The sequence below is a fragment of the Brachyhypopomus gauderio genome, chromosome 6 (assembly GCF_052324685.1).
Source record: "Brachyhypopomus gauderio isolate BG-103 chromosome 6, BGAUD_0.2, whole genome shotgun sequence".
In the NCBI taxonomy this organism is placed as follows: Eukaryota; Metazoa; Chordata; class Actinopteri; order Gymnotiformes; family Hypopomidae; genus Brachyhypopomus; species Brachyhypopomus gauderio.
Window position 1 is genome coordinate 25,787,433 of NC_135216.1, and position 23,211 is coordinate 25,810,643.

Genomic DNA, 23,211 nt, shown 5'->3' on the forward strand with positions numbered 1-23,211 from the left:
TTTTTCTCCCCCCAAAATTGCAGTTTCCAGTGCAACGGGACGCTTCGGACAGATGTCCTTCATCAGCTGTACAAGCAAAGTGCATCCGGTAAATTCAAACAGGTTTTTGCTTGTACAGCTGCATGAACCTGTGCACTTAATTTCCTGGATATATACAGGTGTGTGTGTGTGTGATATATATATATATAATAATTGCAGTATTTTTGTTGTTCCTTCTGGATATTCCTGGGGTCTGTTTGAGTCTCTTAGTTTCCATATGTTGCAGGGTTTGGCGACTCTATTATGGTTGCTGTTTTATTCATCATATTTATTATCTTTTTATTGTCATCAAGCACCAAGTTCCTGGTCAGACAGAGATAGAGAGTAGTATCAGGTTTCCTGAGAAACAGCATGTATCACACAGAAGACCATTGCTTGCCCAGATGATGAAGGACCTCTGCCTGAAATGTTTCTCTGGAAACCCCATGTACTATACTGCAGTTTTTACTACTTCATATGGGACCCGTTTTTGTTCTTGTTAAAGTCTACATCCAAGCTACAGTATTTGAAATACTCAACTTGTATTAAATATTGAGTAATACCTCATCTAAAGCCAGTAATTAACCTAACCAAATAATTACTCGTTTGACTCCTCATCTATCAAGCTTGCCCTCTGAATGTTGACAGCATAAATATAATAAGTTATATATAATAACTACACACACACACACACACACACACACACACACACACGCACAGACATCCAGCATGTTTACATACAAATATCTGTGCAGGGAATGTAGAATAACAAATCAGATTTTATCTTGCTGTCCAATAAAGCCCCACAGAATTGTCTGCCACAGGTTTTTAATAAATTCCAGTGAAAGCATTCATGACTAACTGCTCACAAAACCTGCTCCGTTAGTATATAAACCCGTATTTTTTAATACATATAAAAAACACATGGTTTATCCAACATGGTGTATATTTATGGTTGGAAAATCTGTGGACATAAAGCAAGATACTCTACTATTATAATGAGTATCATTTTTGCAAGAGATGTTCACTACAACTGCTGAGATACAGGTAAATAGCTAAAGATTGCTGATGCTAAAACCTTACTTCCACATTCTCGTATCATCTATTCAACGAAAGGTTTTGATATTCTGAGCGGGTTTTTTATTTTGTGTGTTTCTTTGTTTTGTTTGGGCAAAAAATATATTTTTGAACATTAACCCCACCTAAGAACAGTCAGATGATTTGAAATATGATATGAAGATGAAACTGATATGAACTTGTCCTACAGATGGCATCGGCAGAAGGGGTTATGCCACACGGAGCTCAACGTCACAGTGGTTTTTCTGTGTTTTTCTTAGCTTTGCTCTTTTGTATCCTGCTGTGAACAACCAAGTGTTGTTTCAGGTTCACTTTCTGGATGAAGCTCTTCCCACAGGTGAGGCATACGAACGGTCTCTCCCCTTTGTGGATGCGTTCGTGAGCTGTGCGGTTTCCCTTCTGCGAGAAGCCCCTGCCACAGTAGCTGCATCGGTAAGGCTTCTCCCCGGTGTGCACGGCGTTGTGGACCCTGAGGTTGGCTCTCGAATGGAAATGCTTACCGCACTCCTCACAGCGGAACCTCTGACTGGAAGTCTTTGCGGGGTTTTCGGAAGGCAGACACTTGTGGGTTCTGAGCAAGTTCTTCTGGTGGAAAACCTCCTTGCACTTGGGGCACGTGTACAGATTCAGCTTCTGGTGACACTTCTTCCTGTGTAAGGTAAGACTGCTTTGCCGGCTGAACTCCCTGCTGCACTCAGAGCAACGGGGCATGGCCTTTAACGTTTCTTCTGACTGAAGATGTTCATGGACGCTGAATCCGTCAAAGTACCTTAAGATCTGCCCACCACCTAAGCCTATTCCTGCATCTTTTACTGGATCGTGTGGGGTGACTTTCTCCTGTTCCTCAAATGGGTGCCTTGCTGTGTGCTCACCTGCAATAAACTCAATGGGCATGCAATGTTCATCAAACTCCATGGGATTATAACTTGGCATAATTAGATTTTCAACAGTGTCATCCACACATATTATTTTTGGGTAATCTGCCCCTGGCGAAATAGAAGGTGTGGGGTGGACTTCAGGTGTCTCCACAAATCCTGCAGATATGAAATACACGTCTTCTTCTTCATCATCATCATCATCTAGGTTCACTTCTGGAATACCATTGTGGTTTGATGGAGAAGAGGGGTTCTTTCTTCTGGTGACCACTGCTTCATCTGTTGTTGCATTGAGGGAAGATAGAAAATGACTCAAACACAACACGACTGATTTCTACCATACTGATTCCATTAAAATGATGAAAAAGTGTCTTACTTGAATTGGCGGGACAAACTTCCTTCTCACAGTTCTCCTCTTTGATGGTTAGCAGATTACTGTTATCATTAGGCTGCATAAAATAATCAAATAGTTAAAACATAATTGCTGTAAGAAAACATTTTTTATATAGTACAGGCAATGTTAAGATACAAAATAATGAACAGCCATGTAACCTCATCAGACACGAGAGGGTCGAAATATCCTACTTTTTCGCCTGTTCTTGGCTCACTCCCTTCCCACAAACTGGAGCACCATTCCTTTCCGAAGATTCCGTTAATGGATGGCGAGTCCGATACTTTTCAAATGAGAGCCCCCATCAACAAGTTGATTTAATGTGAAATGTATGCAGCATCGTATATAGCCTATAGTTTTCATATATGGCATAACTTATCTACAAAGAACAACTAAAATACCAGCAACCAAGAGATCAATGTGAAAGAATCGTACCTTCCACTGTTTGAATGCAAACAGAACGGCACTTCTTGGACCGGGTCCGTGGTTCATTCTTTGTATTGCGGAGGGTTTCCACTTCGCCCTCGAGTGCATGCATTTTATCACTAAGAGCTGCGTTTTCGTTCAGAGCTCGTGTCAGTTCTAGACGTAAATACGCGAAATCATGATCCACAATCTCGCAGATCTGTTTCATCGCCGATTCAGTCATTATCCCCATGATAGAGCTGAGCTGTGCTTGAAAAGCAGACTTCGCCATCCTTAAACAGTGTAGTGTTTTCTTGTGTTTCCCAGCCTTTTAGGAAAACAGACAAACATCGAAGCAAAAATAATAATAAATGCGACAAAAAGTAAGAACTTATGATAGCGTAGGAGGCTAAAAAATGATGTAGTACGAATAAGAATGCTCAGACGCTGCAGGTCGTGTCCAATTGCTTTTTATTTCCGGGTCGTGCGTGCGTGCGCGGAGCCGTGGCCAGTTTTAATTTCTTTACATCTCATGTGGGCCTCAATTCTTTACATCTCATGTGGGCCTCAGGTACCCCTGTGGCGCAGGGGAAGGGCTAGACGTGATAGTGAATCGGAAGTTCTCTAGGTGGAACACATGAACAAATGCAGTGATATCAATTTACTTTGACCAACCACACATTAATTGGGCAGATCCTAAAAAAACAAAAACGGAACAGGCCTCCAGCACGTAGCGGGGGAGGAGGATCATTGCTGTTGTTCTTTGCGACAGCTGCAGCTTTTGTGAATTCCTCCTGCCAGAGTTACGCAGGACATTCACGGTCCTGTCTGTCCTGCACCTGAATCAAGAGTGAGCACAGAAGACGACGGGAAACCACTCTCTGAATTCTGTATGTGCAACGTGCCACTGGTCAGGGAATTAATTGAGTTTCATTACTGTGCTTTCAGGACAATTATATCCCATTCACAGAAGGTACATGTAGGGAAAGTCAATTGAACATAATAAAATCCCAGTGACTTCCGATTTTGGGACACTTCCCACAACTGGTACAAATTTTCTAAAATCTTGGGTCGACAACTTGTTTATAAATGGCCTGCAAACCTGAGAGGTTGAAATGCCTGGGCACTAGAGCCTGAAAGAGCACAGAGTGGTACGGTAACTCTATCTCCCACTACAGGCGGTGACAGATGCTGGACCATAGCTTTGTGAAGCTGGCAGCTGAAGCCACACCTCCGAGTCTGAGGGAAGGCGTTCAGTGAGTTCGGAGTCAGCTCAAGACAGGAGACTGATTGTAACACACTCAAGTGTCCGTTCACGTCACACTGCTGACCATAGAGCAAGCCAAAACTGGACGCTTCAAATGCTGTACTTAATTTTTACAAATATAGTTAAAACATTCACTGCGAGGGCCTTTATGTGGTACAGCTCCGACCACACTCCTTTCTGATGACAGTTTTAGTCAGTGTCAGTACCACACAAGGGGCTATTAATAACACCATGGCTTTTTAATCTCAGTCTTGTGGTCTCTCGTGCATTACAGTTCACATGTCTTCCCTTCTACAAAATATCTGACTGAGCTCATGAAGGAACTATTAATAATTACCTGATGATTTGCATAAACCAGAAGATACAAAAATATGCGATACATGTTGACTCCAAGAGGAATCTATTGTCTGTTAAGCGATGTATAGTTAAGAAATAGAAATATGATTTGTTATTTGTTAAAAGCAGTATTACAATTTTCTCATAGCTCTTTTCTATATGCATGACAGTGACAGCTCAGTGATTTAAATTTTTTTACAGAACATATCTTTACATGTTAGCAAATATTTAGAAACTGACATGACTTGTAGAATTCAGCATGAAGATAACTCAATCACCTTTATTACAGTTGTATTACTAATAGGCAAACCCACAATGTATCTCTAACATTGTATCATGACATTCATTCTAGTTTCCACTTTTAATAAATATTTAATTTACTCTGGGAAAATAGTTAATTGTCAGTATTATATTGCACCAAGTGTAAAAGGTTTCAGAATTTACTTATATTTACTGAATCTATTTATATCATCATCAAAATGGCATTGAGAAAGTATTGATCACTTTATGAGCGTCTTCTCGTTGGGGCCATGACACAGGAAACAGTCCGGCAATGCAACAGTCTCCTGATGCAGTGACACAGGAAGCAGGTGTGCTTATTTTGTTGTTTTTTTTTCCTTCTGAATGTTCAAAATGTAAAAAACAGTCCATGACCCTTGTATATTGCCTGCTGTGGTTAAACCTGAAGAATTCGACAAGCAGTGAAGAAGCCCTACTGTTCCAGGTCTATTTTCACAGCCAGCCAGTAACCCAAGCCTCTGAACCCCTTACTGACCCAACTCCTGCAGCTTCAGGTCTATTTTCAATCATCCAGGCCACCCCGATTGACATCACATTTGTAACATCTTTCTTTAAATATTAGAGGCTCTGAGTTCCACTCTAATGTGTTTACTGTCCTGATTTGCCTTCTATCATCGTCGACTAATGTGGCAACTATAGTTTAATAGAAAGCCAACACTGGTTGGACCCAGTCCTAATGTCTCTGATGTCAAAGTTAAAGTCAAGAATCCCGTGCGGTCATCTCGTCTCCTGATCTGAACGCACTCTGGTGTCCACACGTCACCCAGAGGGGTTTTGTGACCCAGTGGTTTGTGCCCTGCACCCTGTGCCAATCACTTTGAGCTTCCAGAGTGCCAATTCGGAAGCAGGATTCTCTGCACACCCATATCCATAACCTATGCAGATGTAGGGGGAGGGCGGAGCACAGTAAGCCTATATGACCCTCACCGTGCAGCCTGAGCCCTCAGAGATGCAATGGCAACCAGACACGCTCGGCTGGAAGACGACCTCTCTTGCCCGATCTGCGGGCAGATCCTGCAGCAGCCCGTGGTACTTTTCTGCAGACACAGGTTCTGTAAGCTCTGCCTGGAGGGCAGCTGGAGCGGCGACGGACCGTGCGAATGCCCGCTGTGTTGCCAGCCGGCCTCCGTGGGAGAGCTCATGGTCAACTCCACGCTCCAGAAGACCTGTGAGGGGTTTCTGATCGAACGCCGCAAGAACGACCCCTTTGTGTGCAGGGAACACGGAGAAACGCTGACACTCTTCTGTCTGGAGGATCTGCGGCCCACCTGTGTGGTGTGCAAGTCATCAGCCGGCCACTACGGGCACAGGTTATATTCTTTGGAAGATGCGTCCCAAGACTGTAAGGTATGTTTGGATGAAACTGTGTGAACGAGCGGCGAAGAAATTACACGCAGATCTTCATAAATGATCCGTTCTTGGCAACTCCCCTTCACATTAACAAAAGACCTACAGGTGTAAGAACTTCACGCACAGCCAAAGTCACCAGTGTCCTTGTTGCAAATGAAAGACTTCCAAGCCGGACCATGACGGCAATTTAATTACAAACCAGCTGGGTTTTAGGGATAATCACACACATGGTGCCTCAGTTTGATTCAGTTACTCAGAAACAGCGTTATTTGTGGGTCTTTCATAGACTTATTCACCTACTAATAATATCCTTATATTTTCATTGGGCCTGGCAGAGGGCCTGCTGGAAGGGCTGAAACTAGACTCCCTTCAGCTCTCTCAAGTATTCGTCAGTCACCATTCCAATCCAAAGCACCTGCCCTCTCTTACTTAATGTCTCAGGGCGACCCTGGACTAGAGGAAACACCACTGTCCAAGCTGTTTTCATGAAAATCTGGCCCCCTGAATCACCGTAACGGTGTGTTCTTGCATAATGCAAAAGCTACAACAGAAATTTTCGAACAGAAACGACGTATATTTACAAATATCTCACCCCTGTTCCCTTTTGGAAGCTGCAGAAATGGCTAAAGAAATGTTTGAAAAGGTTTGAACTTGAAAGTCTCAACCCAGACCTCGCTCTGAACTTCTGTGAACGTGTCTGGACGACTGTTCCATTTCAGGCTGAGTTGAAGAATGCGTTAAAGCCCCTGAAAGAGAAGTTGAGCCTCTTCAGGAAAATTAAACTCACGTATGATCAAACAGCAGAGCACATCAAGGTATTTTCCTCTTGTCTGCTTGCTGTTGGCTAACCAGACTAATTTTAAGGGAAATTGATCCATTAGCGAGTTTCTTATGGAGTCTCATTTTTTTTTGTAACAGAGACAGGCAGAGCACACAGAGAGGCAGATAAGAGCAGAGTTCGAATCGCTCCACCAGTTCCTTCACAATGAGGAAACTGCTCGACTCTCTGAGCTGAAACGTGAAGAAGACCAGAAGAGCCAGGCCATAATGGGAAAGATTGACGACGTGGAAAAAGAAATGGCATCCCTCACTAACACTATCAGAATGACTGAAAAGGAGATGAACTCTCAAGACATCCCTTTCCTCCAGGTAAAAATGTGTACTTTGAACTCAAATGGCCACGTTAGCCGCTCGTCTGCCATTACGTATTTAGAACCGCGTCAGCTCTTGGTAATGGATGTGTCTCGGTTCCTCCGCAGAACTACAAGGACACGATAAAGAGGTATGTTGACCCTTTAGCAGTTTCTAGATGCCTTCTCTGTCATCGCTGAGATCTTTAATGTATGGATCAGCATTTTCTAAGCTCAGATGCACATCGCAGCTTTCCAACACATCATCACCCTATTAACACATTTCTGCTTTCACTACAGGACCTGGCACATACCCCAGGAACCAGAAATGATATCTGCATCCCTGGTTGATGTAGCCAAATACATAGGCTCATTAAAATTCAAGGTTTGGGAGAAGATGAAGACTATAATTCAATATAGTGAGTATATAATATATATAATTGTGTGGGATAGCTGCACATGACAAATGATCTCAGGGTCTCTGGCTGCTGAAGCCAAATATCTAGGCTCATTAAAATGTGGTAGTAGATGAAATACAGCCCTCAGTATAGCGCATATGTACCAGTCTTAGGCAACCTCTCAAAATATAGAAACTGTTGATCAGGTGAGTTTATTTGCATGTAAAAAACATTGTATGAAGCAGAAAGCATTGAATGACCTGAATGACCAACATGTTAATACTAGCCATCACTGTATGATAATAGTAGCCATTTGATATATTTAGCATGTTTATATAAGTGCTGTCCACTCCATCTTTAAAGTAGCTGCAGCTATTGATGATAAAAATGATAATAATTAGTTAATCCATCGGAAAGTGGACTGATATGTCGTGGTCAGTCCACTTGTGTGTCGTGTTTCTCTCCCAGTGCCACGCTTGCTAACACGTCACATTTCTATTGGACCAGCTCCCGTGATTCTAGACCCCAACACGGCCGCGACCTGCTTCCAGCTGTCGGAGGACCTGACGGAGCTGCAGTACTGTGGCCAGATGTTCCAGCTCCCAGACAACCCCGAGCGATTCGACGTGGGAGCCGAGATTCTGGGCTCCGACGGCTTCCGCTCGGGTAAGCACAGCTGGGAGGTGAAGGTGAAAGGGAACACCTACTGGGTCATCGGTGTGGCCAGCGAGTCCATCAACAGGAAGGGCAAACACGTTCTGACCCCTGCTGAGGGTTTCTGGGCCATCCGGCTGCGGAACGGGGAGTACAAGGCCTGCTCGGCGCCCTGGTCGCCACTGACCATGAGCAGGGAGCCGGAGGTGGTGAGGGTGGTGCTGGACATGGAGCGATCCAAGATCACGTTCTACGACCCGCGGGAGAGGACGCCGCTCTACACCTTCACGGACATCCTCGCCCCACGAGCGCTCCCGTACTTCTGCAGCGCCTGCAAGGAAAGGCCGCTCAGGGTGCTGCCGGTGGGCGTGTCTGTAACCGTGGGGCGCTAGGGGTCATTGGGGCACTAGGGGTTAGTGGTACTCAGCGACACCCCCCCCCCCTCGAACATTATGGGTGAGAGCAGTGGGTGATGATGGTAGATGGAAAATTATACACTGCTTCAGGCATATCTACTTGTCTAATGTTTACAAAACTGAAAGAAAAACTACTATTAGTGGTGTGATGTTTACATGTGTAGTACATTAGACTTACAACATAAATCACCATATACATCATAGTGTTATATAAATGTTACATATATATATATATATATAAGGATCGTAAGATAAAGAACTTTGAGTGGTATTACAATGACACTCCCATCACATCCAATATGATCTTAACACTACAACAACCTTGTGAAATTGTGCCAGTGCCTTTTCTTTGATATTCATTGCTGCCATAGCAACAACCGGCAATGCAAACAGTTGTCATTAATGCAGTGACCATTAGCATTAAAATGCCTTGCCACTGGGAAATGGGGAATCCTTCATTCTGATGGTCCGAAGGCAGTCAAGAGCCAGCAAGTCTTCTCATTTGTTCTGTTCTCTGGTACAGGTGATGGTATCTTTTGCGAGAAATACAATAGACTCCTGCAGTAAGACATGCAGAGGGCTGAATGATGACAACAGATCCTTTTGTTAGATATTAAAGGCTGTACTAATTTACATGTAGCACATCTAGAGCAGTTGCAGCCTACAGTACCAGTAAATATTCAATTAATCATACATCTGACTTTTAATGACCATGTTTGATGTTTATCTGTAGCAGATCAGTGAAGGTTCCTTAAAAGAATGTGGTCACCACCTTTTTTGGAGGATTTTGAAGGGATTGATCACATTAAGAAATGTTTTATTTGCTGGGTGAGACGTGAGAACCAAAATGAATTCTTGCCGTCTTAAGAATTCACTGTGTACAGATCAGTGCATCCATTCCCTGAACAGATGAAACACAAGCACATACATCATCTATGACTTTCACTTATGGAAAAAGAAGATCCACAGATCATTTGTTCATAAGCCAGAGTATAAAATTACAAATGAAAACAGGTTCTAAAAATATGTTTTATTTCAGCTCGCAATTCACACCATGTCAGAAAGGGAGAACTTGGTGCTCAAGACTCTTTCTCTGGGATCATATTTCCGACGATCCTCCTCATTACATGGGACTGTGAAATATTAGTGTCAAAAGTTGTTCAAACGGCATCAGTCTTTCTGCAAGCTTTCAGCAAGAAGCACCAGTCACAACACACCGGGCTTTCTCGGAATGGGGAAATTCCGATTTAAGGCACTTTGTAAAAGACGTGTACAGAAATTCACACCCACAATAAACATTTAAAACTGTCCCTGTGGAGAGCATCATTAACGTTAGTGTTGAACCACACACGGATACAAATTTAGGGCATATTTTTTCAGGTAATGCTTGAAAGGTCGTTTGCTCTAAAAGACGTAAGCACAATGAACCTTCGATAAAGAGGGGTTCAGAACTGATCAAAACAGAACCGTCTGCACTGTCGTTCTTCAGCCTGCAACTTCTGTGATGGTTTCAATACCCAGAATTCAGTACACAGCTATTCTGGAAAACTCTACAACATCCCGAACAGTGAAGAATTACTCACACAAGCACGATGTAGCATACTCATTTACAACTTTGGGCAGACACGATCAGTTTTGGTGAATTTCCCAGAAAACGTAACATATCATCATGTACAAACCCTTGCATATCATTTTGGCTGGTAACAGAATTTCCATGAAATCCTATTATGAGTGTTAGGCACACACATTACAAACTCAGTTAAAATAGCATAATGAAAACTCCTAAACGAAGTGCTGCTGACTTAGTGCTAAATGTTGACCGTCTAAATATTACATATACACAGCAGAGCCGCTGCACTTCTGTAACTGATCCCTGAATTAACAGTTTACTCCCTTTACTTTGTCAGAGAGGTATCCTTCCATCCACCAAGGCATTATACAACTCCTCATTCACAACCTCATAACGTCCTGCTCTAGCATTAAGGAAGTAGATCCGGTCAGATGTGATGCGGGGGTTATATCCCTCCCTCTGCAACCTGGTCTTCTGAATTTTAAACGTGCCTTGAGGGAAGGAGACATATATTCTTCTGAATGAGTTCACAGACGGAATGAATTCATACAAAATCAAGGTTTACTTTACAAGTAGCTCGTCCGTGTTCCTGAGGGTCTAACTCACCTGTGGTGTCCACCTGAGGAGAGATGCGGAGGAATACGGGCCGAGCGTACGGAGGCAGCGCCTTCTGGACTTCTCTCAGGAAAAAATCGCAGTCAAAACTCCCTTTCAAATCGGCGATTGCGGCCATGCCGGCTTTTCCTTCCACACCTGTAATGCACGTGTGTACACACACACACACACACACACACACACACACACACACACACACACACACACACACACACACACACACACACACACGGTGGGCGTTACGTGGAGACTGGGAGGGAAAGACTCAGCTCGTGCTGCTGGGAAGACTGCTCTCTCTCCTCTGGGAGGATCCGGCGTGGTCTCACTCACCCGGTACCGCCACTCCGTACACGGCCACGTCCGTCTGGCCCAGCAGGCCGCTCAGAGCCCCCTCCACCTCGGTGGTGGAGACGTTCTCCCCCTTCCAGCGGAAGGTGTCGCCGCTGCGGTCCCGGAAGTACATGTAACCGAACTCGTCCATCACCAGGACGTCGCCTGAAGCAGACCAGGCGAACACAGGACGTTGAAGGGGACGTGACGACCGACATCGTGTTTAATGTTCATGGTTTGAGTCTCGTTTGATTTCCCCCACACATTCTTTCGCAGCAGGTGTGAGGGGGTGTACCTGACAGGTAGGCGGAGTCGTTTTTCTTGAACACGTTGTAGGCGATCTTCTTCCTTGTGGCCTCCTGATTAGCGTATCCGTCAAAGCGGCGAAGAGGGTCTTCCTGGTTGATTTTGCCCACCAGCAGGCCCGGTTCTCCTGCAGCCACAGAGATAAACGAACCGTTCACCACACATTTACCAGCTCCCGGTACCAAAATGAGGCATTTGCAATATCTGGAAGCGCCAAAATGGATGAAATCATGTAACAGGAATTTAACTAGGTCTGTGCAGACTTGCGTCCAACGTGGTGAACTCACCAGGTTGACATGGAATACAAAGTCCCTCTTTGTTCCGCACCAGCTCCATGGTCTCCTCGTCCACCTTTACCAGCCGGATAGGGTAGACGTTCGGCAGGATGCGGCTGTTGAAGCCGCACGCGCCCACCTGGACCAAGCAGTACAGAATTACCCAGAAACTCCCCAAAGTCATGGCAATCCGCCTGGGTATTTTCCACCAATACCCCCCCCCTACCCCATGTGTCACCTAGGAGGGACGTGCCCATAAACCCGGTCCCGACACCGGCAGCCCGGCAACGCTAACCTTGCCGTCCATGTTGGCTACGCTGCAGTTGCACTCCGTGGCGCCGTAGAACTCGCCGATCTGCTCGATGCCGAAGCGCTGGGTGAAGGCCTCCCACACGCTGGGCCGCAAGCCGTTCCCCACGGCCAGACGCACGCGGTGGCCGCGCTCCGACGGACGCACCGGCTGGGACAGCAGGTACCGGCAGATCTCCCCGATGTACTGGACCACCTGGAGGGGCAGGAACAGCCAGCCTGAGCAGGACCGCACGCTCCCAGCGAGACATCGAGAGTCTGCGGGATGGCTAACCGCCGAAACCTTTACGAGTCACACACACTTCCAGGACCCCCCCCCCCCCCCCCCCAGTTTGCGTTCCGCGTGTCTATAGTTACTTATAAACTGCAAATGCCAGGAGAGAGTAATTACTGCGGGAGTGTCCTGGTACAGATGCACGTGGTGGGAAACCTTAGGAACATGACGTGAATCATCTTACACAACTACAACACTGGAACTGTTCACTTACCTGATAGTGAAACTTTTAATCTGATAATTCTGCACCTACACTGCTACACCCTGGGAACTGGACAATCGTAAAAGTGTCACTTTAATGTCATTACAATATGACCACACCAACAGTAGGGTACGAGAGTACGTGGGGAGTTCCTGTGCTGCTGATGAATAGGTACAGCCAGATTACAGATTAGCAGATTACAAATCTATTACAGTGGGTTGTATTTTAGATATGGCCACATTTCCGTTAATGCAGTGGACAAGCCTGCACAATGTAGGATTTTACTTTTTTACATCTTAAAGTATTTCTGCATAATTACATAAGAGGCATTACGGTCCATCTGTAACTCATTATTCTGGCTAGTACAGTTATATGTAACTGCATGAGAACAACCAGCTCCTTACAGTACAGTTGTATTTGATGCAGTCATCCCAGAAGCGGCTTGCTGAGAACTTCTTCTTCACCACCACCGTCAGCCCATTGATTAAACACTGACCCACACCCATGATGTTGCCTGGGCAAAACGGACATCACAAAATAAAGGGCATCGAGTTAAAGATTATCGACAGGAATGTTCATCAGAGTGCAAATGTGAAAACCCAAAACACTTAAATAGTACTTTTAAGTTAAAAGACAAATTCAGTCGTTTGAGACTCGGGCTGATGTAAAACAAAAAAACCCAGTAAACCAAATTTAAAACAAGGATGTGTGGTGAGCTTTGGGCGATTTCGGTGCGTGGCGATGCTCACCCGCTGAATGGTAAAGTGGCAGGCAGTCATAGATGATGTCATCCGGCCGCATGCGGAAAGCAAAGTACCCGAACGCAGCGATTCGGAAATACCTGAGGGGAGAGGCAAGCGTTGTCTAGGAGACACGGCCCACGGGTCGAGTGTTTACTGAGTGACAGGTGCGACTTGAACATACCGACTATGGACCACAATAGCAGCTTTGGGAAGACCAGTGGTACCAGACGTGTAGATATAGAACAATCGGTCTGTAGACACAAAACAATGTAAGATCCTGTCCTTCCATACAGACCGGTGCCATGTTTCTGTCTCTTTTTCAATCATTCCTCTCTCTCTCTTTCTGGTAAGCTCTTGAGCACAAGCTTGATTTCATCACTAAATCAACGTTCTTCCTCCCTAATCACACGTGTAAGGACATGGTAAACAAGCTCGCCTTCCAGACACTCAACTTAAGTCACCCGAAGTGTTCGGATGTTACACAGAGGTTACGACACGGCGCCGTTGCTAAACTTCCATTGCCTCTGCGACTTTTGCAAGCACTTGGACCGGATCATCATAAACAGCAGGTGGGCGGCCACTCACCGCTGAAGCCCTTCGAGGGGACACAGGCAGGGGGGTGGCGAGGGGTGGAGGCCAGCATCGGGTCCAGTGGCTGTGCTTTCAGGGCGCTCAGTCGATCGGGTCCCAGGTCCCCAGTGCAGAAGCGAGTCATAGCCGGACTCAAGGAGGCGCTCACCTCGGACACAGCTGTGGAAAAACAGGGCCGAGCAGAGAGAGAACCGCAGGTCTGATGTAAACTAAGGTTTACCAGCAATACAAAACATTAAAACAAACTTTAAAATCCTAGTTTTTATAGTGAGTGGACGTTGAAACAATGAAAATGTTGGAAGTTGCTGCAGAGAGCACAGGGTGGGCGTTCCTGGATCTGAGCTTCTCTTGACTTTCTTGGCTTTTTTTTAACACATGTAGAACCCAAGAAATCGATCTCTCTCTCAACTGCTACTTAGGGCTTTACTTTCACTGACCCAGTTCCGGCCCATAAATCACCTCTGAATCCTCTGTGCAATGAAAAAGAGGAGTTCAAATCTGAATCTGCAATCCTAATCTTATCCTGTCCCTAAGCACTTCCCAATCACTCCAATCTGTTAAATGAACATTCCCACCGACCACTGCACCATGTCGCTTCAGGATAAACAAGCCACTCAGCCCCTTTGCACTCTGGGAAGGTGGAGCCGAACAGACGGCGACCGCGCAGCGCAGCTCCTACCGTCGGCCATCTCGGCTCCGAAGATGAGGCCCCGGGCCGCGGACACGCCCAGGCAGTGCAGGAGGGCGTCCCGCCTCAGGTTGAAGTTGATGAGGGCCGCCTCCACGCCGATGCGGGCCAGGCCCAGCCACAGCGCCACCTGCAGGGGCCGGCTCTCCATGAACAGGGCCACCACGTCTCCCGAGCCCCAGCCTTGGCTCAGGGCCCAGTGGGCGGCCCCGTTGCACAGCTGGTCCAGCTGCGAGAAGGTCCAGGTCTCCCCTGTCGCCTCGTACACAAGGGCAGGCTTGTGCGGGTGTCGGGCCGCCGTCCGGCCGAAGATGACGGGCACCGTGTCGCCATTGCGCATGTGCCGCCAGAGAGCCAGCTTCACCCGCGTGAGCACGTACAGGCCACTGCGACAACACGCAAAGCACATGTCGTTCAAGCCCCAAATGAGACTAAAACATTCAGTGGTCCTTCAACTTGTTCACTTTCCCACAAATGGCAGTTTGCTAGCAACTACAGCCGGCATATTCCGTTACATTATACCGAGTCTACTCTTCTGCACAGGTGTCCACAGAACAGACCTCCCCATATGGGAGAACACTTTTTAGTTGTTTACATGACGTGAGCACTTTTGTTAAAAACAATTACACGGTTTTATTTATACATCTCTTGAAAAATCAATGTTGTACATTACAAAAAACAAACAAACACATACTTGATGTCCCTTTTGGCGGTGCGAATCGCGATGTAGAAGTAGTGCCAGCCACCGGTCCCGAGGTAGACGCCGAGACCCGCTGCCAGACTCCAGGACCACGGCGCCCCGAACAGCCGGAGCAGGCCCAGAGAACCGAAGGAGAGAGAGGCAGTGGCCGCATAGTGCATCCTGCAGCGGAGGAGTGCAGGTGAGAGACAAACACCGCGCGCGCTTCCCTTATTAACGCACGCGCGTCCCTTATTAACGCACGCGCGTCCCTTAGATCGCACTCTTTCGCAATAACTTACCGCTACCAAAAACAAGACTGGAAATTTGTTCTTTTTCGGCGGGCAAACAGTCTTAAAAGAGACGACACTTACCTATGATAAAATGAGAATGGAGTATATGAGTGGTCAGGCTGTGCGCATGGGAGCCGCTTTAACCCTCTGTGTCCTTAACTCAGCAGGAGCCGCTGCACGGCGACATATGACGACCTTGTGTTAGTGTTACGGCGCTGCTCAAGTTAGCTACGACTTCTCATTTCCAAACTACTATTCACTTCTGGCATCCAGTGGCGGTATCCAGTAAAGTGTTCAGGACATAACAAGCCAAGTTGATATGGAAGGTAAGTATTACGAGTTCCTCTTGAATTACAAGTTCGATTTAATTGCGGTTTCTTTATAGCTTAAATAAAAATGTAACGTAATAGCGGGGGAAAATAAATAATCCTTTCGTCTTTTGGAGAAGCGTGTGAAGCCAGAGTTGGTCAGGAAAAGTCACAGCATGGCTGAAGAGGCGTTACTTTCATAATAAAAGTGTGAATCTAGCGGCAAAACGGGCACAATGAGCGTTGTGTGTTATCGGTTTTATACACAGTTGTGCATATGCAACCGTGACATGATTACAAAAGATCAAACTAAAGTAAAAACAATCAAACAAAAGAATCACACAGATTCAGTTTTGAACACCACATTATCTGACAGATAATTTCGCATAATCACGATTATTTAATTTAATAGACAATCCTGACACTTCCATTTCTATGTACAGAAGATTTTCACTCTCAGAAACCAAACAACTATTTGAGAGCTCTTCTAAAAGTTAAGGTCTTTATCAAAACCTTAATGCCTTTGATCCACTTCTTCTTGACCCATTAAATATCTTGGCAAACGGTGATATGAGGGCTGAATGTAAACACTGTGGAAGAGTTATTCGTTCCTCGTGCACATTATGCTGACTGTGGCACGTCAACAACCTCTTCTTGTTTAAACGTGCTTTTGGTTACACTATAGTTTATGCTTGTTGTGATGTCACTGTAAACAGATTTCCTGTCTCTGCGACCCCGTGCACGAGTGACTCTGGGTCAGGATAACGTGCTCGGGCCGAAGCAGTCGGCACAGTCGGGTCAGCACAGCCCGCCTCAAAAGGATGTAGACCCACGGGTCCAGAATCTGGTTCCAGGCGGCCATCCTCAGTGCCAGCAGCAGCACCTGCTCATCCCGCTCATACTGGTTATCCGCTCTGACATCGCCTCTGTAGGACTGCTGCACAGATATGGAGATATAGATCTGTATATGGGAAGGAGGAAAACACACTATGAGAAGAACACTATTACTCTGCATACATGGCAAGGGAAAAGCTTTATTGCATTTTTTTTTTTGTACAATTGAATTGTAAGGATCCACTCACAAGAAAGGGGCTCCAACAGACACATGAGACCACAGTTATCACCATTAGTTGCACCATCATCTCCACATCCAGGGAATGCAGAGACGGCCATGCCGATGACCCGTGTCTCCTGCCGGCGCTGCACTTTGGTCCTGGCTTGCTGAGTCTGCCGTGCAGCAGGGTGAACCCGCTCACCACGTTGCAGAGAACGGACACGGCCAGCGCCACCAGGCCCAGGCTCGAGAACGCCATGGCCAGGCCCACGTCGGCGGCGGACAGAGCGCCGTGCACGGGCAGGAAGCACCAGGTGCCGGGGAACTGGGGTCTGTAGCCTCCTATGTCCACAAGAGGCAGGATTGCCAGGGCGAAGGCCACAGAGAAGAGCAGGAGCACGGCGAGGCACACGTGATCCGTGGTGACCAGTGTGGAGTGTTGGAGCGGCTGGGTGATGCCCACACACCGCTCCACCGCCATGGCACTGCCCAGCAAGAGAGGACTGAGGCCGAAGAACACCATGCAGGCGCCGAACAGCTTGCAGAGGCCCCGGGGAGGCTCGGCGACCCTGACCTCCGCCCTCTGCCGCCGGACCCGGCCCAGGTGCAGGTGCAGGGCGAAGCTCCCCGTGACCAGGTGACCCAGCAGGTCGGTCAGGAGCAAAGCCGCAGCCAGGAAGAGGAACGGCGTCTTGGCTCGGCGGTGGAAGCGGGCGTGGGACATGCAAAGGATGGCCAGGGCCGTCAGGTTGGAGAGCGCCCCGAAGATCATGGAGAAGTACGACATTGCAAAGGTGGGCGGGCTAAGTGGAGAAGGGGCCGTCGAGCTCCTGTTGGGCTCGGGGAGGCAGAGGAAGGAGAGGTTGAGGTCTGTGGGGTGCTGACACATGACAGGAGTCCTGGAGGTCAACACACCATCCATGACGACACGGGGAGGTCAAAGGTGTGTCGTCTACAAAGAGATTTCAGAAAGACGCACTGAGTATTCACTCTCAGGTTCTGTGGGGAAAAAGGACCTAATTCTGTGTTGGTGAGTAACATTATAGATGGAACATTCTAGAGCACAGCGTGGGCTTTCAGGTCCTGGAGACCCACTGCTCTGGGCAATTTGAAGATTTTCTTACTCCAACACACTTGGCTAATGTAGGACTTGGTTATGATCTGGTGGGTTGAGGTAAAGCACACTTAAAAGTGTTCCCTGTGCCCTCTGCAGTGAATAGCGCCTCTAGAAGGGGCTATGAAGAGGGCCTCTAGAACTGGAGCTCAGAATCACTGAAGTACTCTTGAACTTTGTGGACATTTAAACTTTTTCAGAATCTCTGCACTGCACGTACTACATGACGTCTGTCACTTCTCTCTTGTCCTGAGTGCATACTGCATGATCATGATCGTTTATCTGCAGCACTCCCAGACAAAGCAGAGCACTTTGGCCAAGACATTGTAATCCACAGAAGTAAAAATACAACACACACACACACACACACACACACACACACACACACACCCCACGGAAACAGAAGCTGATGTCACTACTATTCAGCTTCCAATAACAAATCAGATAAAAGTGCACGAGAGCAGAAGGAGGAGCTAATGGTTAAGTCAGAGCCGGAGTTAAGTGCTAACAGTTCCTACATGCAACGGGAGATTGTCACAGGCTACGTGTAGTGAATCGAGAGCAGAGCTCAGCTCTCCGCAGTGATTTAAGTGCAGTCACGTCAAAGTGCAATGCATTATCAAACAACCCAAGGGTATAGGAAAGATCTGCAAAGACCTCTTAATTAAGCACTACCGCCAGGGAGGAACGTTTAGGGAAAACAGTACTGAAAAACCAACACTGCACAGAGCGTTTATGCAAATTTATGTTGACTTTTGAAAGCCGTGTTTATAGTGTGTATAAATGTAGCAAATGGATGAAGCGCAGAGCCCGGAGTGCCTCGTCTTTCATCACTCCTTTGCCTCTATTGCATTTCACACCATAGTTTTGAGCACCAGTAGTGCTGTATGTTATGCAAATATAAACTACCTCCTCAACCCACAATCTTGAATGGCAAACTGTGTTATCACTGGGCTGTTTGCTGTTAACGTCATGCTAAATCTGGTGGCAGGTTCTCTTAATTTTGTTTGTTGTGTCTTATGAAAAAACAAACAAACAAATAAAAAACATGTACTCATAAAATACATAAAATTCCTATTATATACGGCTGTATATAATCTAAATAGAACGATCTCCGCCTGACAGGTTGCATGCTGTGTCCCACATCACCGGGAGGACAGTCTGTGCTTTCACTCTACATCCGGCGTAAGTGTCAAGTTGGTCCGTGTAGTAATATTCTCTCTATAACAGACAGGTCACTTAGCTTATCACTTTACTCTCATGGAGGTTTTCACACAGATTTGCACTGATAAAGATACCTGGGTAGCAATCACACAGCCACAGTTCCATAATAAAGTCCAGGTTCCTGTCTCAGGCGGCCCATTTTGGTAAAGCAATACTCATACTATGATATGACCAAATTCTCTAGCAGAAAAGCAAGGATGAAAATGTCAGTTTGGTCCTAATCACCTAAATGCTGATTTTACTGTTATTATTATGTTTTCTCCCCAAGCTCATTTCTATTCAGATTTGTTCCCTAAAATGTCCTTTGGGTTCTGACCAAAACAAAGCTTGGCATTCATCACAGCCCTTTCTGCACAGCGGTCTGTGCCCTGACCACCTGACCCTCTCTCTCTTTTACACTTCACGCCTCTCTAGGCTGATTGTGTGTGTTCTGAGGGTGTCGTGATTTTTCACACTTTTTCTTGTACTGTTCTGATTGTGTGTGGTCTGAGGGATTCGTGGTTTTTCATATTTTGTCTTGTTCTGTTCTTGATATTTTTTAAAACAATACTAGCGTGACGAAAGTACGTGGACTGATGTAGAGCAGCAGAGCCCCTTACACAGACAGTCGTTGGGGACATCGTGGAGAAGATCTACATCCAGAGCCGGAGTGGCTAATCGGGAGATTCGTGAGGATTCCCGATGGGCCGGCTCATGTCAATCTCTAGTTTGGGCCGATTGGGATGGAAAAATTATTTTGGACCAAATTTGCGCATGAAACTCCCGGGCTGAAAAAGTGGCCCACTCTGGCCATGTCTACATCACTATAAGAGTGAGGATTTAGAGGAGCATGGAATTTAACGCAAATACTTTAGGTTTCTGACCTTTGAACTCGGCCATTGTTGGATGGAGGGTTCGATCTTATTCCTTTCTACTCCTGGCTTCTGACCTGGGCTGGTCTTACCTGGGATAATGGGATAACGAGCCCCATCAGGGGGCATTCCTCCAGCTTTCACACTCTTTTTGGGGTCTCAAATTGCAGCCTTGGTCCACCTTTCCCCAAACACAGACCGAAATTACACACTGCAACACTGTACTTCAAAATGAAACTCCTCAAGAGTATGTGTAAGTAATTATCTTAGCTTTTAAAATCTGAAATATTGTGGGACGGAAGATTTTTTGGCTTGGTTTTGTTACGCTGGACGTTCTCTACTCTATTGTCTGTAATCACACTGATTTTATTTTAGAAAAGTATTCATCAGGTATATGACTGACGAAGGATTTCAGAGAGGTGCTGGGGGCACATGACAAACCCATAGTCCAGATGTGGCCTGTGTTCATACAGCGCCAACACGGCGCAATCCCCCAAACTACAATGCTGAATAACATCTAGTGTTGGTTCAAATCCAGCTGAGCACAAATGAAAGCTTTGAGTTCTGAGGATTTTGGTGTTTAAAATCTTGAGGAATATTGAAGATATAAATGTAAAATGCTAGACTTTGGCTCTTCAACCTAGGCTCTTGTAATACCTAAAAAAGACTGGAGGGCTCATTGTTTCTACCAATTTCTGAATCTGAATTTAGGCGGGTTTCCACTCCCAGATTCACAGATGATGAGTGTGCATGATGAATTATGCCGTGAAGGTGCAAATTAACATTGAGCAGCAACAAATTAGTTTACAAACAAAAAAAAGAATTATAGTTGTTTTTAAATCGCAAAGTAACTTTGACTCATTACATTTCTTAATTAAAACATAATTGCACACAAGGTTATAAGAGGCAGACAGACTGTGTGCATACTGAACAGTAGACACTACTGCTCCTTTACAGTGGGCTTGCCACTGCTGAAAATTCAAGTGAAGCAAAAGCCCCTCTTCAGATAAACACGCCGTCACGGAAAACGGCGACTTTGTGCCATGAACACAACCAGTGACAAAATACAAGAGCCAAATGCAGTTAGCATGAGTGGATAAATATTAAAAGAATAACACTTCTTGCACAGCTGATAGCATCTTTCAACTGGCTGTAGGTGAGAATGGAGAGGAGCATGCTGCCCCCACTCACCGAGGCGTGGGGCTGGGTTCTCCTCCGAGCGGTGGTGCCACCTCCCTCCCGTGACGCTCCAGACCTCCGTCTGCACCGCACAGACCCTCCACCTTCCGACTGCACTCTTCCTTCGGATGTGGCCAACATGCACCTCCCTCTCCCAGTCACTCCCCCTCCCTCTCCCAGCCACTCCCCCTCCCTTTCCCAGCCACTCCCCTTCCATCTTCTAGCCACTCCCCCTTCTCCAGCCACTCCCCCACTGCTCTCTGAAACACCTCGTCCCATTAAGCTGTCCTCAGTTTCCCACTCGCTGTTCTTTTATCTGGGATCACCCTCCCTCCCTCCCTCCCTCCCTCCCTCCTTTTTGATTTGCTCCTCTCTCTCTCTCTCTCTCTCTCTCTCTCTATATATATATATATATATATATATATATATATATTTATGTGTGTGTGTGTGTGTGTGTGTGTGTGTGTGTGTGTGCAAAAGTATGAAGGAGGAATGAAGCTTGCAGCAGAAAGAGTTGCTGTCTCCTGTGTCCTGGCCGTCCTCCTCCAGATTGTCCATCCATCTTTGTCTGTCTAATTAGATGAAGGACAAATTGTGCCTACAGTCCTGATTTTGTGGAGTCCATCTGTACCTCTTAGAATAAGACTCTTTACAAATGTGCAGGTGTTAAGCAAATGTGTGCGGGCACGATGTAGATGAATTAGCAAGTAGTCATCTGCCTTTTCTGAGCAGTATTAATTCTACGGTTCAGGGCACAGCGGCGTAGTCAAGCGGAGTGTAATACCGCTCATTTTCATCGACTTGAGACGGACGGACTGCCAAGTTCTCCAAATCCATATTTTTTTCTCGCAACTACTGACACACTGGCAGAATCCATAATAGAGGAACATTTCTCGTTCCTGCTGCACTTCCGTCGGATCAGAACTGGGATAAAACCCTGACGAGTTGGGTGTTAGCGAGATAAACGCAGGAGCACAGGGAGATATAACGAGCTTTCATATCCCAGCCTGGGCTCCACTCTCATCATTTGCTCAACCTTGTCATGACCCTATGACCCCATGACCCCGTGACCCTGGTTGGAGGTCCACTATGGTTCTCAGACTCGACATAGGAAGGAGGTTCTTAATAGTGCCAGCCCAAGATTCATTTAAATACTGACTGGACTGCTGAGATTCAGTAGCCATCGTTTGCCCCACCCTTCAATTCATAATTCAAACATTATTCCTGCTCTTTTACACCTGATTCAGCTCATTGGCTAGGCATTAAGCCCTTCGTGTGGTGTGGTGGGTGTGGTGTGGGTGTGGCTTTGTGTCTCCTCATTAGGCTGTACGCGTTCTTTGCTGTAGAATAAGTGTAGCGTCTTTAGGTACAGAAAAAATGTTACATAAATCTTACATATTATTATTACTATAGACAATTTAGCCAAGGATTCTTAAGGATTCTCAAGATTCTCAGGCAGGTCTCCTGCATGATGTGAAGAACTTTTAGTGCTTTTTTTTATCAGCAACAAGGAGATAAAAATACATTATTGCATAAGCAAGTAGATGTTTGCAAAATGCTGACAAGGATAACAGGAACTACAGCTATACAAAATTAGAGCTCCTCACATTTACATGGGCAAACACATAAAATTTTGGGGCTTACTTGCAGGCATCTAAGTTTATGGTAGACACTGACAATAGTCCTTTATGGCATCTAAAAACTGTTTGCAGAAGATTATCAGGCTGTGTTGGAAGCCTCAGTGTTTGACAGTTGTGTGCAATCTGCAGGTGCCTTAGTCATTAACAGTTACAGCAGGGCTTCCAAATTCAAGCTTGTCAGGTTAGTGTTATTAACCAAGGACTGCATCAACTCTTCTGGGGTAATATAATGAGTGTTGGTGCATTTCTAAGCAGTAAGACCTCGTCATGAGAGTATTCCAAAACACATCAAAACAGAAACAGAAATTCTCATTGAGATTCGGCTCCATCCTCACTGGGGTGGTTACTG

The 23,211-nt window shown here is 46.1% G+C and overlaps 4 protein-coding genes across 5 annotated transcripts; 1 reads left to right on the plus strand and 3 right to left on the minus strand.

Annotated features, from left to right (window-relative positions):
• Positions 1-939: 939 nt before the first annotated feature.
• On the minus strand, positions 940-3,234 carry LOC143517469 (uncharacterized). Of its 2 annotated transcripts, none has more exons than XM_077010028.1 (4): positions 2,797-3,234; positions 2,556-2,644; positions 2,347-2,419; positions 940-2,249 (listed from the first exon to the last, which is right to left on the minus strand). In XM_077010028.1, exons 1-4 carry the CDS (start codon positions 3,056-3,058, stop codon positions 1,327-1,329), a joined length of 1,347 nt encoding a protein of 448 aa, XP_076866143.1. In that variant the 5' UTR covers positions 3,059-3,234; the 3' UTR covers positions 940-1,326. The 2 variants fall into 2 exon arrangements, with proteins under 2 accessions (XP_076866143.1, XP_076866142.1); XM_077010027.1 differs by having other exon boundaries at positions 2,523-2,644.
• Positions 3,235-5,500: 2,266 nt separating this feature from the next.
• trim35-13 (tripartite motif containing 35-13) lies at positions 5,501-9,477 on the plus strand. The gene is made up of 6 exons (XM_077010030.1): positions 5,501-6,016; positions 6,739-6,834; positions 6,938-7,168; positions 7,279-7,301; positions 7,450-7,568; positions 8,055-9,477. Exons 1-6 carry the CDS (start codon positions 5,624-5,626, stop codon positions 8,591-8,593), a joined length of 1,401 nt encoding a protein of 466 aa, XP_076866145.1. The 5' UTR covers positions 5,501-5,623; the 3' UTR covers positions 8,594-9,477.
• Positions 9,478-9,628: 151 nt separating this feature from the next.
• On the minus strand, positions 9,629-15,936 carry slc27a1a (solute carrier family 27 member 1a). The gene is made up of 13 exons (XM_077010029.1): positions 15,574-15,936; positions 15,215-15,382; positions 14,512-14,906; positions 13,827-13,991; positions 13,423-13,492; positions 13,248-13,339; positions 12,903-13,012; positions 12,009-12,218; positions 11,726-11,852; positions 11,428-11,565; positions 11,133-11,297; positions 10,794-10,940; positions 9,629-10,678 (listed from the first exon to the last, which is right to left on the minus strand). The coding sequence occupies exons 2-13, from the start codon at positions 15,379-15,381 to the stop codon at positions 10,521-10,523; spliced, it is 1,944 nt and encodes a 647-aa protein (XP_076866144.1). The 5' UTR covers position 15,382; positions 15,574-15,936; the 3' UTR covers positions 9,629-10,520.
• A 165-nt stretch (positions 15,937-16,101) lies between these two features.
• On the minus strand, positions 16,102-21,369 carry ptger1c (prostaglandin E receptor 1c (subtype EP1)). Its single transcript, XM_077010031.1, has 3 exons — positions 21,235-21,369; positions 16,883-17,806; positions 16,102-16,761 (listed from the first exon to the last, which is right to left on the minus strand). The coding sequence occupies exons 2-3, from the start codon at positions 17,774-17,776 to the stop codon at positions 16,504-16,506; spliced, it is 1,152 nt and encodes a 383-aa protein (XP_076866146.1). The 5' UTR covers positions 17,777-17,806; positions 21,235-21,369; the 3' UTR covers positions 16,102-16,503.
• Positions 21,370-23,211: the final 1,842 nt, after the last annotated feature.